At 38.0% G+C, this 18734-nt stretch overlaps 1 protein-coding gene across 26 annotated transcripts in view; it reads left to right on the forward strand.

Annotated features, from left to right (window-relative positions):
• The window catches only part of MACF1 (microtubule actin crosslinking factor 1), a 404892-nt gene that overhangs the window by 325906 nt on the left and 60252 nt on the right, over positions 1 to 18734 (forward strand). For all 26 annotated transcript variants that reach the window (XM_056795193.1, XM_056795199.1, XM_056795200.1 and 23 more), the window contains 4 exons: positions 7901 to 8062; positions 8309 to 8479; positions 11552 to 11718; positions 17270 to 17429. In XM_056795193.1, coding sequence (XP_056651171.1) covers positions 7901 to 8062; positions 8309 to 8479; positions 11552 to 11718; positions 17270 to 17429 — 660 coding nt within the window. The remainder of the gene's footprint in view (positions 1 to 7900; positions 8063 to 8308; positions 8480 to 11551; positions 11719 to 17269; positions 17430 to 18734) is intronic.

The raw sequence follows: 18734 nt of genomic DNA on the forward strand, positions 1-18734 counted from the left end.
AACGCCTACCACAGCCTCACTGTAAGACCTTGGATAAGTCTTTTCCTTTTCAGAGCCTCTATACCCTCATATGTAAAATGAGGGCTTGGATTAGATCTCTAAGATAACAAGCATTATTTAGAACTTACTATGTGCCAGGTACTGGGTAATGAAAGGGAAAATACAGACCCTGTTCTTATAAAAACGTTCAGATTGATTGGAGGAGGCAACATGCAAAAATTACTCTATACAAACAAAAGATATACAGGGTAAATTGAGGCAATCTGAGAGGGAAACCACTAACAACATTCAGGAGAACTGGGGAAAAGTTTTTACAGCTGAGACTTGGGGAAAGCCAGGAAATGGAGACAAGGAGGAAAAGTATTGGGGGGGGGGGGCAGGACAGGCAGTGCAAATGCCTGGAGTCTGGAGATGGAAGAACAGTTAGGAGGCCCAAATTGGGGTTTTTGAGAAAGGGGGAGACATGTGTTAGTAGGCAACAGGGAAGCAGCCAGTAAGCAGAAAGATTAAAAGTAAGAGAGGGGAGATGATTGAGGGAACAATCTGAAGAAGATGGGGGTGGGAGCTCTGGGAATGGCCTCAGTTTTTTTTTTAGTGAAATATGAGTCAGAGTTCTCAAATGAGAGGATAGAAGGGAGTAGGGCAGCCATGAGATGTTTGAAGGAGGGATAAATAAGTTTGGAAAACTGCTATAGTGAGTGAAATCATGAATCCAGGAGGGTGGTTGTTGCCTCAGTAAGGGTCCAGTAGAGATTGTGTCATTTGTAGCATTCTTAGTAGCTTTGTGATTTTTCTCCAGCAGCAAATGAATAGGCGCAAAGGTGGTGAGAGTAATTTAATTCTGTGCTGGGTCTTAGCAGGACAAGATCAGCCACAAGATGAGGGGACCAGGGACTCGAAAGATGATCATGTAGAGTTGAGCTGGCTCACTAAAGGATCAAGATGGGAAAGAGAGGAAGGAAAATGTAACTAGACCCCTTTCAGCTCTAATCATTATATTGCTGAAGAAAAGTGAAATGCCTTGTCTGGAGCTACTTGGCTAAACTAAAATCCTGATTTCCCAACACTTAGAATTATATTCATTTTACTATACTAGTACAGCTGGGTTTTAGAGCTGGTCCTGGTACTAAGGAATGTCTCTCTATAAACTCTGCTCAGCGGCCTCATCACCCTGACCACTATTCCCCTCAAAACTGTCTTGAAATCATGCCAATGCCCCCTTCTTTCCTGTAGCCCCCAAAGTCTGCCATTGTGGTGACAGCTTCTTTATAAACTATCCCATAATCCAGACTAAAAGGCAGACATGGGGGCAGCTGGGTAGCTCAGTGAATTGAGAGCCAGACCTAGAGACAGGAGGTCCAGGGTTCAAATCTGGCCTCAGACACTTCCCAGCTCTGTGACCCTGGGCAAGTCACTTGACCCTCATTGCCTAGCCCTTACCACTCTTCTGCCTTGGAGTCAATACTGTGTATTGGCTCCAAGAGGGAAGGTAAGGGTTTTTATTTTTAAAAAAGGCAGACATTACAATTCAGTTACTAAGTAAGGAGAGAGAGTTTCACTTGCACTAAATGGGAGGTTCAAAGGTTAGTTTGTGTTTCTATACACTGAAAACCCTAGTGATGGCTGCTATTGCTGTTGCTCTGGAGAGTTTTCCTTTATTTTAGTTTGTGTACAGTTGGGGAGGGTGAATACTTGAAAAAGGAGAGTAGTATGCTGGGGGGGAAAGGAGGAGGGAGGGACATTTTCAGTGTGAAAATTCCTTGTGGCTTTAACCTGGATCTCATTAATTGAATTGTTAAGGGTTATTCCAGAAAAGCTCTTGGTAGTCCCTAACAGAATGAGCCAAGACCTGGGTTCTGATAGCACCTCCAACAATTTCTGACTTGGGGAAGTCATTTGGCTCTTCCTAGCATCAGTTTTTTGAAATGTAAAATGGAGATAATAATACCTGTAATAGTATTCACTAGTTTGCTTTGAGGCACAAATAAAATTTGTAGAGAGCTTTGTGAGTCTTAAAAAAAAAGCTTTGTAAAGATCAGCTACTGTTGGTATTAGTGTGAAGTTAATTCCTTTGGGGGGGGGCATTTTATTTAACTGGTTAATTTAGAATATTTTTCCATGGTTACAAGAATCATGAACTTTCCCTCTCTACAACCCCCCTCCCCCAGACAACAGGCAATTCCACTAGGTTTTACATGTGTTGTTGATCAAGACTTATTTCCATATTATTGATATTTGCACTAGGGTGATCATTTAGAGTCTACATCCCCAATTATATCCCCATCAACCCACATGATCAAACAGTTGTTTTTCTTCTGTGTTTCTACTCCCACAGTTCTTTCCCTGGATGTGGAGATCGTTCTTTCTCATAAGTCCCTCAGAATTGTCCTGGATCATTGCTTTCCTGCCAGTAGAGAAGTCCATTACATTTGATTGTACCACAGTTGATCAGTCTCTGTGTACAATGTTCTCCTGGTTCTACTCCTTTCACTCTGCATCAATTCCTGGAGGTCCTTCCAGTTCACATGGAATCCCTCCAGTTCATTGTTCCTTTGGGTACAATAGTATTCCATCACCAACATATACCACAATTTGTTCAGCCATTCCCCAATTGGAGGGCATCCCCTCATTTTCCAATTTTTGGCCACCACAAACAGCTCAGCTATGAATATTCTTGTACAAGTCTTTTTCCTTATTATCTCTTTGAGGTACAAACCCAACAGAGCTATGGCTGGATGAAAGGGCAGACAGTCTTTTAGCGCCCTTTGGGCATAGTTCCAAATTGCCTTCCAAAATAGTTGGATCAATTCACAGCTCCACCAGCAATGAATTAATGTCCCAATTTTGCCACATATCCCCTCCAGCATTTATTACTTTCCTTTGTTGTCATGTTAGCCAATCTGCTAGGTTTGAGGTGATACCTCAGAATTGTTTTGCTTTGCATTTCTCTGATTATAAGAGATTTAGAACACTTTTTCTTATGTTTATTGATAGTTTTGATTTCTTTATCTGAAAATTGCCTTTTCATGTCCCTTGAGTGAATGACTTGAATATCAAGAAGGAAACTATAAGTAAATTAGGTGAAACACAGAATAATATACTTGTCAGATCTTTGGGAAAGGAAAGATTTTAAGACCAAGCAAGAGTTAGAAAAAATGACAAAATGTAAAATAAATACTTTTGATTGCATTAAATTAAAAAGGTTTTGTGCAAACAAAATTAGAAGGGAACTAACAATTGGGAAAAAATCTTTATAACAAAAACCTGACAAAGGTCTAATTACTCAAATTTATAAGGAGCTAAATCAGTTATACAAAAAATCAAGCCATTCCCCAATTGATAAACTGAAATTAATTCTTAACTTCATTTCTTTAGGCCCCTTTTCAGCAAGCAATATGATGCTGATGTAAGGTATAGTGGAAAGAGTACACTGGGTTTGGAGTCAGTTGACTGGTGCCCCAAGTTCAGTAGTATTCCATCACCAACATACTCTGGTCCTAGACAAGTCTTGACCTTTCTAAATCCCTGACACCTCATTTATAAAGAGGAGACAATATCCTTTTTGCACTCAGAACAGGGTGTTGTGAGAACAAGTGTTTTATAAAACTTAATGTGCCATAGAAATGTGACCTGTAATCATTGACATGCAATTCTAATCTACTTGACCTGTGTGACTGTGGGCAAGCCCCTCCCCCTCTCTTGGCTTCAGTTTCTTCCTCAGTAAATGAAGATGCCTGCACCAAATGATCCCCAACCTCTCTTCTACTTCTGTAATTGTATGAAGGGGGAAAAAAATGAGTTAACTGTCCAGGGGCAAGTCAGTCTTTTCTAGACCTTATTGTCCCCCTAAAGGGGGTTGGTTTTAATATTGAAGAATAATAATTACTATTAGTATTGATCAAACAAGATAGGAAGAATGCTTTTTCAATAATAATAATAACTGATTTTAATATAATGTTTAAAACTGTCTATACACAGAAATTATGAAGATAGTTTCTGAGATTTAGGAAAATGGTGAGAGGTAAAGGGAGGGAAGTAGGAAAGTACTATATTGCCCATGCCTCTTTGAAGTGTGGTCTGGTTGGGGCTCTTTAAAAGCCCCTGAATGAATAGGCCTTAGAAGACTTGCATTTATGTCTTTCATCAAAGGAGATAAAAAGTAGAGCAAGATCAAAAGCTACATACAGGCTGTCCATGGCTGGAACAAACCTGGACCCAATGTTGAAAGTATTTCCTGGAACAAAACAAAGTACATTTACCCAGTTAATTCATCTTCTAAAAAGAGTAAAATAAAATAGTGGCAACTATGCTTGGGAAGCCAAGTTTTTATTTTCTGTTTTCTTCAGATAAGGCGCAGTTATACTTTTTTAGTTGACTGGGATTTGTCTCCTTCATAAGTTTGTTTCTCATATTTTAAAAGATTATCTCAGAAGCACCTGAGCCAGATTGTTCCTTTATTCATATGTGATTAGAATCTGACAGTGCTACCTAGAATAAGAACTGGGCAAATTGTATTAGATCTTGTTAGAAGTCTTTTCTATAGCAAATTTAGAAGAATACTTTCTGGCAACCAAGGTAATCAGATTGTTTTATTTTATATTGGAGTTTTTTGTACCAAAAAGAGTTACATGAAATATGTATTGCATGGGCCTGGCTCTGAGCTCAGACTGTGCTTCACCTTTTAAAGACAAACTTTAGTAGCAAGAATAATCAATTCTTGTTTTACATTAAAAGTAAAAAAGGAGATGGGTTAGTATTGTACTAATATCAAGTTTACAATCCAAGTAGGAAACTGATTTCTAAGGGAAATCAAGATGTACATGACTATTACTTTAGATCTATCATGTGGGGCAACTTCCCTAAGAAAGGCCTAATATATTTACCTATGTAGCCCCTTATCATTTAGATCTCTAAGGGAGTGGAAATCATGAGTACACTCAGATATACATAATGATGGGTAAATTTTTTTTATTATTTTTAATAACAGGAAGGGGACCAATGTCACTGGATCACAGAGTACTTGGAGGGGTGATGGGGGAAAAAAACTGGAAAAATAGGAAAGGGCCAGGTTATGAAGGATTTTAAATTTGATCTTGGATGCAATAGGGAACCATTGCATATTCATGTTGGTCTCTTTAGATAATTTTCCCTTTTTTCTTTTCATCAGAATTTTCTGTTTGTGACTTTATAGCTTCCTATCCCTCCTAGACTGACTCCTTACAAGGCCATTGAGTCCTGCATTCCCTTCCTGTAAACCTTTTGAAATTCACTTAACCCAAAACTAAGCTACATGGCAGAATATGCCCAGTTTTCCTCTCCTGCTAAATTATGAATTCTAAGGTTTTGGAAACAAATCAGTTTGAAGTGGCATGTACTTAAAGGAGTTACTCAGTAGAGAGATTTGAGTTGGCCAATCACCTTCCCTGGGGATCCCCAGGCTCCCTGGGTCCAACCTCATTTTTTCAACTCTTTTTCTTTCCTTGACCCACTGGCTAATCTTCAGAAAATGGGCCAAAAAGAGAGAGAGAGATAACATACCTGTAAATGGACAGGGTCCAAAAAATTAAGAGGTGCCAGTGGGTTTCTTCAGAGCAAAAATTGGGTCATATCATTTTGAGGATTCGAATTAGTGGTCTGGACTCTTCCATCCATGCTGCTATCTTCAGAAGGAATTCCACATTAGCGGTATCAGAAAATAATTCTCCATGACTTCTATCCCCATGCCACTATTGTGGTGTAAGAATATCATTACAGTGAGTTTGCACCAGTGTGTTTTGTCCTGCCACCCTGGCAAACACCTCTGGAAAATGGCACAGTTCTATTTCACTAACAGCAAACAAGATACTTCTTCCTTGTAGGAGCATTTCTGTGAATTTTAGAAACATTTTCTTCCTAAGCAGGTTTTCTGATTTTTATTAATTTGGGCAGAAAAGCAAAGTGTGTTTTCTGAATCCATTCTTACACTTTTAATGTGCTAGAATCAGTTCATTTGAAATAAATTATTTGTATTCATTTCCAGATGCTCTTATATGCCTTTAAAGAAGAGATGTGTCTATTGCTCTGCTCTATTAACTCCATCATGTGAGGAAACACTGAAAGTTAATAGAAACTTCTTCTGTAAAGGCTATTGAGAAACTGAATTAACTAGTTTTATTATTGACATGAGGGCAATAATTATTATAAGTATCAATAAGATCACAAAATCAATCAAAACTAGAGGGGACTTTAAAGATCTTCTAATCCAACTCTGCCTTTTAAAAGGAGTGGGGGGCGGGGGAGGGGTGTTAATAGCCAGGTGATTCAGTGAATTGAAAGCCAGGCCTAGAGATGGAAAGTCCTGGGTTCGAATGTGTCCTTAGATACTTTCTAGCTTTGTGAGCCTGGGCAAGTTACTTGATCCCCATTGCCTAGCCCATACTGCTCTTCTGCCTCAGAATCAAAACCCTTACCTTCCAACTTAGAATCAATAATTCCCATCTCCAGGCCTGGCTCTATCCACTAAGCCACCTAACAGCCCCATTCTTCTTACTTTAAACATGACAAAACTGAAACCTTGGGCAGATGACTTCCTTTCTCTAAGCCCAAGTGGTTAGACTATATATGTCCTGTAAAGTTCCTTCAAGTTCTAAAACGATGTCTGTATTTGGGAGGGAAAATCCCATCAGTTCACAATGAAGAATAACTCTAATGCTACCTATCTTGTACCAAAAAATAGATTGTTAGCCTGCCCAGTTTTGTTTGTTCTAATAACTTGGGATTTTTATGTCCTTTCCATACTTGGCATCCCAAGGCCATGCATTTTTAAAATTATAGACTGAGATTATTTAGTATAAGTTATGGCCTTGTAGAGTCTATATGAGTATTCTGCATTGGATGTTGGCTTCATTAACTCTGTGCTCCAGCCGGGCATCTCATTATCAGAGTTATGTAGGTGGTGGTAAGCTTTTGTCAGCTAAAACAGCTCTCAATGTTATTTTCTTCTTGAGTTCCAGCTATTTGATTCTATCCTTCTTTTTAAAGGTTGGTATAAATCGCACTTAATTTCATGAAGTTGTAAGGATGCTACATCTTTTCTATTCCTTTTACATTTGGCTTTAAAAATTAAACAGTTTAGAATTCCTTGCAGCAAAGAACTGTGCAAAGCTGGGTATCAATAACTTCCCTGAATAAAATGTTATGTCTAGATTTCTGCTCTCTGCTTGCAGAAAGATCAATTTAGACTTAATATAAAGAAAAACATAAATATGCAATAGGCTTCTTTAAGAGGTAATAATCTCCCTTTAGTAGAGCAAAGACCAGAGGACTACCTGTTGGAGACATTGTAGAAGACATTCCTATATCCTATATAAATTTTGTTAAATGGTCTCTGGGAGCCCTTCTAGTTCAGGAATTCCATGATTCTGTGTATACATGTTTTGAAATGTAATAGCTCAAAATATTATCTCTCATTTCTATAATACTTAATGGTTTACAAAGGCATTTTCCTCACAATATGTATCATGTTCATTCACAGATGGGGAAATAGACTCAGTTAAGTTACTGGTCAGAGATTTGTATGTGTAGTGATGAGTTTGTTCAGCTAAAACAATTCAAAGGTTTTCCATTCTGGTATAAATCAGACTTAATTTTATAAGGGAAATGGCTTTTGCATAGAGACAGAACTAATAATATGGTAGAGCTGAGATATGAGTCTAAGTTCTTAAAAAAGCATGGGACTTAGTCTTCTACACTAGCTTCTCAATTTCCCATATAAATCATTTCTACACAGATTTTTTTTTCTACCTTGTCCCATATTAGAAGTATGTTCAGAACCTTCTAAATGGGCTTCATTTTAGCTGCATGTTATAGATCTTAGCCTTTTTCACCTAATGATTATCCTTTTTGGTTTGTCACTGTCCAGATGTTTCAAAAAGAACAGGTTGATCCCCTTCAGATGAAACTGCAGCAGGTGAATGGACTTGGCCAAGGCCTGATCCAGAGTGCAGGAAAACACTGTGATGTGCAAGGCTTGGAACATGACATGGAAGAGATCAATGCCCGATGGAACACACTGAATAAAAAGGTGAGTGGTTGAGGACAGAGGGGAAGCTGACACTACTGTGGTCTATGAACAAAAAGCACCTTATGAAAGGAGGTGAATAACCTGAATCCAGATTCTCCTTTTAAGATGCAACCCCACATCCAACTGTGGAAAGACAGGCTTTTGTTAAGAAGGAGAATTCATGGGCAAGGAGAGCCAGGAATGTGTTATAATTGAAACCATGATCTTGTCTTTCTATTGACCCTTTCTTATGTACACACAATCCAGGTAGCACAGAGAATTGCACAACTACAGGAGGCCCTGTTGCATTGTGGGAAGTTTCAGGATGCCTTGGAGCCATTGCTCAGCTGGTTGGCAGACACAGAGGACCTCATAGCCAATCAGAAGCCTCCATCTGCTGAGTATAAAGTGGTGAAGGCTCAGATCCAAGAACAGAAGGTAAGTGAGAATGTTGAGACAGTGAACTATGATGATGCTGGGAAGTGGTGAAAGACCACACAGTTGTGTGCAGTTTGGGAAAGCACAGCCAGCAGCTTGAAATCAATTCATCATTCATTTGGTGTGGTATTGAAAAGAGAACAGGAGCTCTGATTTCATGGGCATATTTTAATCTCTGGCTTGTATTCAGCAGTTATAATGACCCTGCCCTATTCTCTATTGTCCTCTAGAACTCTCCTTAGTACTCACACTCCCTACTTCAGGACTTAATCCAGGTATTATGGGGAAAAAGGCAGGTGTCTGAGTGCTTTTAGGTAAGCCAGTCATAGTTTACTGGGAAAGGTATCTATACCGATATTGACCAAGAATTGTCTTGTTTCCATCTTGGTATAGTTAACTTTATAGTTATCTGAGTTTATATTAGGAGCTATGTTAAATATTGACATGATGAAGTTCTCTGCTCTTCCACTTTTATGTAGAACAGATGATTGAAAGAGATAGGAAACATTTATCCCTTGCTCAGAGATAGGCAGCTAAGTATAAAGTAAAGATCTCTGTCTTGGGAGACCAAAAAAAGTTGCAAGTTCTGGATCTGCTGAGGGCTACCCCATATGAACATGAACAAGTCCTTTCCCTTCTGTGCCTTAAATTATGTGGTTTTGAAGGAGGGGATTGGACTGGATTAGTGTTTTTCACACCTTGTTCTGTAGAATCCTAGCTTTCCATACCATGTGAATTGTTGTTACACAATGAAGTTTCAATCCTAATATTTTTCCTTTTAAAATATTAAATGTGAAACCACATATGTAACAAAACCAATTATTAAGCATTTTTATAAGTATATGGATAGACTTTACCTTGTTTTGTTCCATGATTTCCCTCTGTATTCCTCAGGGATATTCCATACTCCCAAACCACTGTGGTCCAATATTTATGGGTTTCTTTAGTATATTTAAAATATGCTGTCTCCAAGGTTCCCACTAATCTTTTAATCATTAAATTTGATTTATCTTTCTTGATTCCTCTATAGCTTTTCAGAATATTGACCAACTCTCTGCCCTGCCTATTGTTTTCTTCCCTTTGCTTTCATGATTCTACTCTTTCCTGGTTCTCCTTTTCCCTGTTGGACTGATCTTTCTCAGTTTCCGTTGCTTAATCATCATCCATGTACCTCCCCCTAATCATGGTTGTCTAATAAGGTACTGATCTCTACCCTTCTCTAAAGATAATCTCTTTTTGATCGAATAAGTTTCCATGGGCTCATTTATCATCTTTATGTAAACTACTCTCAAATCTGTATATCAATTCCAAATTTCTCCTAATTTCCAGTTTCGCATTACCAACTCCTTATTCGACCTTTCCACCTGAATGTCCCATTAATATCTCAAGCTTACCATATACAGGAACTTGGTTTTTCTCCCCCTCCCTTGCCCCTAATCTATTTCTCCTCAAACTTAACTATTTCTCTTAAAGGTGCCTACTACCCTTCTTGTTCTCCAAGTTCACAGACTCTTTGCCCCTATATTCAGTTACTTGCAAAATCTTATCAGTTTTATTTTCACAGCATCTCTTTTCTTCTACTCCCTTCTCCACTCACATGGCCACCACCATGGTTCAGACCCATATCACCTCATTTCTGGACTACTTTAGTAGTTTCCTCATTGGTTTCCATGCCCTTTTCCTTTTCCCTCTCCAAATCATCTTCCACATAGCTACCAAAGTCATCTTAAATTATAAGTCATTACTTTCCCTCTCTGCTCAAGAATCTTCAATGGCTTTCTATTGCCTCTAGGATAAAATATGCACTCCTTCAGTTGGTATTTAAAGCCCATCACAATTTGTTCCTAGTCAATTTATTTCACATTACTCACTTTCACATACTCTTAATTTCTAGCCAACTAGCCTGCTCATTGTCCCCTAATCTCAACATTCTATTTCTCACCTACTACCCTCTGTGCATTTATTTCCCCAGGCCCAGGGAGCTCATTCCTTCCTTGCCAGATTTTGCCTCTTAGAATCCTTAACACATATAAGCTTACCTCAGAGATATTATGGTTTTGGTTCCAGGCCATCCCAATAAAATGGAATTGCAATAAAGCAAGTCATAAAATTTTTTGGTTTCCTAGTATAAAAGTCATGTTTGTACTATTCTATAGTCTAAGTGTGCAGTAGCATTGTCTTTTTAAAAAGATGCATACTTTAATTAAAAAATACTTTATTAACTTTTAAAAATGCTAACCATCATCTGAGCCTCCAACAAAGTGTATCTTTTTGCTAGTGGAAGGACTTGCCATAGTGTTGATGGCTACTGACTGATCCAGGGTGGTGGCTGCTGAAGTTTGGAATGGCTGTGACAATTTCTTAAATAAGAAGACAATGAAGTTTGCCACATTGATTGGTTCTTCCTTTCAAAAAAGATTTCTCTGTATCATGTTATGCTATTTGATAGCATTTTACTCACAGGAGAACTCCTTTTAAAGTTGGAGTCAATCCTCTCAAACCCTGTCATTGCTTTATCAATTAAATTTATGTAAAATTCTTCAAAATTGTGTCTCACTAGGGAGTCCCATGAAGAGAGAGAGAGAAATGAGGAACTGCCAGTTGGTGGAGTAACCAGAACATACTCTGTATCAATTAAATTCTCTCTCCTATCTGGGCATTGTTTGTGGATCCCCTGATTACAGATCACCATAACAATACAATAAAAAAAAGTTTGAAATATTTTGAGAATTACCAAAATGAGTCACAATGTGAGCACCTGCTGTTTGGAAAATGGCATTGATTGATTTGTTTGATGCAGGGTGCCACAAATCTTCAATTTGTTTTTTAAAAATCCACAATATCTACAACTTTCAATAAAAGAACGGTGAAGGACTACACTAGATGATTTCTGCCCTTTTTAACTAACAGTTCTTTGATCTGGCATGTCCCATTATCCTTCTAGTATCTACTTGCTCCTTTGAGATATGACTTGAGCTTAGAGGTTGGTGTTTTTCAGGCTGAGAGATACATACTTCTCCTGACTCAGCTCTGTGATTTTTTTTCCCTTTGTTTAAAAAAAAAATTTAACAGCTGCTCCAGCGGCTCCTAGATGATCGAAAAGCCACTGTGGACATGCTTCAGGCAGAAGGGGAAAGGATAGCTCAATCTGCTGAGCTAGCTGATAGAGAGAAGATCATCAGCCAACTGGAGAGTCTCGGAAGGAGATGGACTGAATTATTAAGCAAGGCAGCATCCAGGTAAAGGCAAAGGGGAGTGGGAACAGGGGAGGACAAGGGACATGTTTTTCTATTCACTTACTTATACTTCTTCTCCAACCTACTATGGATCAATATGTTATGTTCCTATAAGACCAGCAACCCTTTAGTGTGCTTGTATTGTCCCTATTCCATAGCCAATGTTGGAAATCCAATATATGAGCAGCATCTGTGATATTGAAATAAATGTCGCTTAATTTGTGTCACGGATGCTATCAGGATCAATGTGGTGCTTGTCACTAAGAAGCAGAGTAAGAGTTCTAAATGTTCTCATGAATGGGAACTGGCATGTGGTGGGGAGAACTGATTCCTTTTCTAAATCAGAAACATTGCTCTAGTAGGGTTATTCTAGTACAATATATTTACTGTATCAAATGGTAGGAAATTTAAAAGAATCTGGCCCAGATGTCCCCCATTTTCTTTCCTCCCACCCACCAACTATTTGAAATAGCCTTTTCCCTTTATTTTTAAAGAATCATTCTTTTGAAATGAGGAGCTGAAATATCCTGAAAACGTTTTTCCTCTTGTACGCCTACTGATTTGGGACTAGAATGATTTCTGTAGCTAGGAGCAGCTAGTTTATGGCACTGAAGAGGAAGCAAGAACTTCAAGGAGCTACATTAACTCTTTGGTGTTTCCTTTAATGGCCACACAGTAGGCAGCATATAGAAGCAGTTCTTTCTGTCCATGGATGTGAGACCAATGTATTTATTAAAGTGGGTAACTTATAGATTGTACCATTCCAGACTTTGACACTTTTTAGTTCCCAGGTACTTAGAGAGTAATTATAAGATAATTGCTTATCTTAGTGTATATTTGATTGGTTTTAACTTTAACCCTGCTCTTTGCCCCAATATGCTAGATAAAGTAGATGTTCTAAGGGAATAAAAGACCAGGAGCCTGAGGTCTTGCTACTTTCTCCATTTCCCAGGAGTAGTTAAAATGAATTACCTTCCCATAAGTTTCTACCCCTTGACCTTAGTTCTGCCTTCTAGTCTTAAATAAGGGGGAAAAAATCTTGTCCCTTTTCTATAAAACAGATCTTAATGCCTAGTTATAGGCATTGCTATTCTGCAACACTTATTCATAACATTAAGAATGTGCCATGATATAATTATGTCAAATTTTATTAAAAAACAGCTACAGAATGAAGTGGTAAGATGAGCACCATCCTAGGAGTTAGTAAAATAGGGTTCTTGGCCATAATACATATGTCCTTTCGGCAAATCCTTTCATTTCTGGGCATCTGCTTTCCTTATCTGTCAAATGAGGGAATTGGATTAGATGCTCTATAAGGTCTCTTCCAGCTCTAATATTCTATGACTCCAGAAAAACAGATGAACTAATGGTATTAAAGAGAGGCAGAGTGCCAGCAGGAACTTTGCTCAATATGGAAATTCAAAGTTGCATATTGAGAATGCTCAGAGCATATTGAGGTTCAGAAATTTGACTAACTTAAGATGTATTGTTTTTCTATGGTCACAAAAACATCCTATTAACTACTTTTTGCTGGCATAGCTAGAGAATAAATTGATCTTACTACATGAATTTTTCAGGTAATTTGAAGCTTCTTTGATAAAATTGAAAGCACCAAAATGAAAAGCATCAAAACATTGTTGATTTTCACATGTATTCATTGTTAATTAATTGTTAATTTGTTAGTTGAAATCTTTCCAAAGTATGTCATATAGTTCTACCTTCTTTAAACAGATGATACTGGGCTCACTTTTACCTGTTCTTGGTATCTCGTTCACAGTCACTATAATTTATTATTGTATAGATGGACAATATTAAGAACTAGGGAGCCCTGGCAGTCCTATCTCAGCCAGTCTATGGAACCCATGGCAAGTCCCAAGCAATTGACTGTTAGACAAACTTAGAATTAGAAGGGACCCTTACTGATGAAGAAACTGAGGCCCAGGGAAATTAAAGGACTTGTCCAAGGTCACATAGCTATTTGTCTAGAGGCAGGATTCAAACACAATTCTCTCTGAATTCATCTAGCACTAACTGACATCCCATACTGACTCTGTTATGAAGATAAAATAAGATAATATTTGTAAAACACTTTGTAAACTTTAAATGTTAGCTGTTATTATTCTAGGATAAATATCTTCAGTTCTTTTACCTGATTTCTGATTTCAAATCCCCTCACTATCCCGGTCCCTATTGTTTACCTGTATTCTAATTAGTCCATATCCTTCCTAATGGCAACTAGAAATGGATACTACAAGTATGGTTTGACAAGAGCCAAAAGACCATAGGCACATGAGCTCCCTAAGATGACCAACTTTATTAATAATCTAATATTTTAAAAATAGACAAATTCCTAAAGAGAGGCCTGTAGGAGAAAGCCAAATGCTGAAGTTCACAGTTATTTCAACAGTTGTTTTAGGCTTAGAAGTTTTCTAGGTAAGGGTTATTTTTTTAGGGGTCAAATTGCTAGACTTGCCTCCTGGTGGGAAGAGGAGTAGGATACTGTTAGCTACAGTCCTCAGGCATATGTCTGCCTTTGCTCTGTCCTGCAAGCATTTAACTCCTCAATGACCCCACCTTGAAAGAGATAAGAAAAAACCTATACTGTACAAATAGCAACACATTTGTTCTTCTCCTTCACCTTCTCCACCCCCTGTTGTGATTAGAAGAACTAATTGTTAATTAGGGCCAAGGAGCTAGGAGAACTGAGAACTCTGTACTGGACAACTTTGTGGGACTGTCAACTAAAAAGCACCACCACCAAATTTTCTTGCAGTTGATTGACTTTTAGACTACTGGGAAGTGAAAGTTAAGAATTAGCCCAGCCATATTACTTAAATAAGAAATAAAAGAAGAGTGTTTGGAAGGATATTTGTTTCCTAAATTTAAGAATTATTAGAAAAATCAATTAGATTCAGAGACAATGTAGCATTTACTGATTTTTACTAATTTTACTAATTATTGATTCCATGACATTTGCCAAATTTGTATTTTCTATGCTTATGACTAGGTATTTCTTTTTTTTTTTAAACCCTTACCTTCCATCTTGGAGTCAATACTGTGTATTGGCTCCAAGGCAGAAGAATGTTAAGGGCTAGGCAATGGGGGTCAAGTGACTTGCCCAGGGTCACACAGCGACTAGGTATTTCTTATGCAGTACAAACATGTTTTGGTGTTTTCTAAAATTTACAGGGCCAGGAAAGAGTTTTATATACTAGCATATGAAGAGGAGATATAGCTGTATCTATCTTAGGAATTCTAACATTTCTTGATTTTTTTTAGCTCTCATATACATTGAGGCATGGGAGAGGGAGCCTTGATTTCTGAAGGCATTGTCAGTGAAGCATAATATGCTCTTGGAGGTCCTATCAGAATAAAGTCCCAGATATGAACTTTATCTCTCATATGAGGGATCAACTTTAGCTAAATTCATTAAGATTGGGTTGATGAATTGTCTGGGCCATTCAAGCTTATGGTTATATGCTAAGCCATAAAGAAGATGTGATCTACATCAATGCAGAACGGATTCTTGAAGTATGAACATATTCTAATACACTCCATAGGATCAATGTTGTGAGACTATGAGAATATGTATACACAGTACTGTGAAATGAACCCTTAACTCATACTTAGAAGGGTCCATAAGCCACTAGGTATATATAAATGCCTATGGGCAGAAAGAACATTGTCTCCTGAGTTTCAGCCATCTTCATATAGAGTGGAAACTACAGACCCTGGACCCTTCTATCAAGGATGTTGTGAAACACAAAGATAATGGATATGAAAATCTTTTACTTTTAAAAATCAAGTCTCTCTTCATAGCTCAAAGTATATGAGAGTTAAAAAGTCAAAAAATGTTAAAAACTCTAAAGCTGTGTATAAACATAAGGCATGATTCTATTTTCTCTTTACTATGAGAGATATAAAGACTTTGGTAAAGACTGGTTCTGCTCTGTATTTGAATTGGCTTCAAAACTATTAATAAAATGTCCACAATTTCATATGCTCACTCACACAGTGTGTGGCATTCAGTATTTCCCCCCCCCCCCCAATATTTTTTTTTCAGATACATGTTTTTAACAATTGTTTTCTGAAATTTTAGAATTCAGATTTTTCTCTCTCCTTACCCTCTCTGAAGTGGTAAATAGTCTGATATATGTTATACCCATACTTTCATGTAATACATATTTCCATATTGCTCATGTCATGTAGAAAACATATATCACACATTCCTGAAGGAAATATAGTGGAAGATGGCACGTTTTGATCTGCACTAAGATTCAACAATTCCTTCTTTTGCCATGGGATAGCATTTTTCTCATGAATCCCTTGTGGTTCTTTTAGAGATTTGCTTTGCTAATAATAGTTTAGTCCTTTGCCAGGAGCCATCAAAGACCACGTTGTTTGACATGGTTCACATGGAAACTGGGGACTGCAAAGCAGCCCCCAGGAAGGATGGAAACACCCACTGAAATCCCCCTAAGTGACTTTCATTATTAACATCCCTTTATTATTGGAATTGTCATGATTATTATTCTTACTTAGCACCAGGAAAAATAGATGAGAGCAACATGTTTGCAGGGTTAATATAGATGTCCCACTCTGTCCCCCCAGGATATTACCAGGAGAGCCCACTTACAAAATTAAACCTAAGGTTCTTATATACGCACTTAGGTAGGACCCTCTTTTCTAGGCATAAAAACTTCTGGCAAATCTGTGCTCTGAATTCCCTAACCTGTATCTGGGTCGTGTTGATTCTACCCACTGATCCTTAGCAACAGTGTTTTGTTGACTATCTCCCAAGGCTTCCTGTGTTGTTAGGTTCCATGGAAACATGTATGTTGAGAATGAAACTGTGTGCCAAGTAGATGTGTGATCATGAAGGTATAAAATAAAGCCAGGCCTCCGCCAAGGTGGAGCAGTTTATCCTGTGAAAGCTGTGTCCCATCCATCATTTCGCCAACACCATCCCACCTCCAAGACCCCATCCCCTGTGGGAGGCTGGCCCACCCCACAGCAACTGATTCCCAAACAGGGCGTTGTAGTCCTTCACAACTGATCATTTTATAATATTTCTTTTATTGTATACCTTGTTCTCCTGGTTCTGCTCACTTCACTTTGCATCAGTTCATACAAGTCCAGGTTTTTCTAAACTTATCCTGTTCATTTCTATGGTGCAGTAATATTCCATTACAATCATATACCACAACTTATTCATTCTCCAAGTGATAGACAACCCCTCAGTTTCCAATTCTTTGCCACCACAAAAAGAGTTGCTAAAAATAATTTGGTACAGGTAGGTACTTTTCCAATTCTCTTTGATCTTTGGGGGATACATACTCAGTAATAGTATTACTTGGTCAAAGGTTATGCTTGGCTTTCTGACCTTTTGATCCTCTCCAGAGGCTCTTTCCATATTGCTCTCCAGAATGGTTTTATCAGTTCATGGTTCCAATCACAAGCATTCAATATTTTTTAGCAGTAGCAGAAGGCGCTAATAGTGTTGTACATGTTGATTCAATTCTCTGACCCAAGCACCTTCTTCTCTTTTGTATAGGCAAAAACAGCTGGAGGATATCCTGGTTCTAGCAAAACAATTCCATGAAACAGCTGAGCCTGTTTCTGACTTCTTATCTGTCACTGAGAAGAAACTTGCTAATTCTGAGCCAGTTGGCACCCAGACTGCCAAAATCCAGCAGCAGATTGCGCGCCACAAGGTAGGAAGTGTTTATAATGAAACGCTGATCTACAATAAGAAATTAAAGAAACAAACCATATATCCAAGGATCATTCAACAACTAGCCCAGAGGATCTTCTTATACTTCACCTCATTCTTGCATTATGTTGCAAGATCTCACATCTTTTAGATTGAGTCATCAAACATTTAAGTGTCAGCTATGTGTAAAAGCATTGTTCTTAGGACTTGAGAGGCAATAAAAAGATTGTTTAAAATGTGGATCCTGCCCTCAGGAGCCTTATACTTTAGTTAGGAGATATGATTCACATAGAAATAAAATGCAGAGTTGGATGTGCAACGTATCTTAGAAATAGAACTTTTGTTTTTATCTCTGTGAAGTCCAGTTGGGGACAGCTTATTATTATGGTTAAGAAGAGTGTAGTATTGATGAGAAAAAACATTATCCACATTCAGAGGAAAAACTGGGAATAGAAACACAGAAGAAAAACTGCTTGAATACATGGGTTGAGGGGATATGGCTGGGGATGTAGACTCTAAATGAATATCCTAATGCAAACACCAGCAACATGAAAATAGGTTTTGATCAAGGACACATATAATACCCAATGAAATTGTGTGTCAGCTGCAGGAAGGGAGAGGGGAGGGGAGAGAGGGAAATAATGTGATTCTTGTAACCAAGGAATAATGTTCTAAATTGACTAAATAAATTAATTTAAAAAAAAGAAGAAGAGTGTAGCATTGAAACGGAAATTTTTAAAGGATGGTTAGGATTTCAACCTAATGGGGATGGGGTGGAGAATTGCATTCCAGACATAGGGAATGGCAAAAGTATGAAGGTAGGAATGTACATGGTATATTCAGGGGAAAGGGTCCAGGAAAGGCCAAAGCATCATAAGTGTGGAGGAAAATAATAAACTGAGGTTAGAGAGAGATGTTGGAACCATAGTTATGCCTAGAATATAAATTTTATCCCATAGATGATAGAGAGCCATTGTAGAGTTTCAAATAAAACAATATGGCCAATGTAAGCTTTGAAAAAGTTAATGTGATAGCATTGTGAAAGGTGGAGTAGAGTTGGATGCAAGTAGAAGCAAAAAGACTTGTAGGAGACTAGGAAAATAAGAAAGAAGGGTGGTAATGAGCCTACACTGCATCGGTGTCCATAAGAGTGCAGCAAAGGGGATAGATGAATGGATCCATACCAGAGATGTGTCAGAGGTGGAATAAACAGTTCTTAGATAAAAGGACTGGAGTTTGACAGGCTACAATCATAAAAACCTCTTCTGTTGTTCATAAGCATTTCCTATTATTTGTGCCCTTCAGA

The sequence above is a fragment of the Monodelphis domestica genome, chromosome 4 (assembly GCF_027887165.1).
Source record: "Monodelphis domestica isolate mMonDom1 chromosome 4, mMonDom1.pri, whole genome shotgun sequence".
NCBI lineage: Eukaryota > Metazoa > Chordata > Mammalia > Didelphimorphia > Didelphidae > Monodelphis > Monodelphis domestica.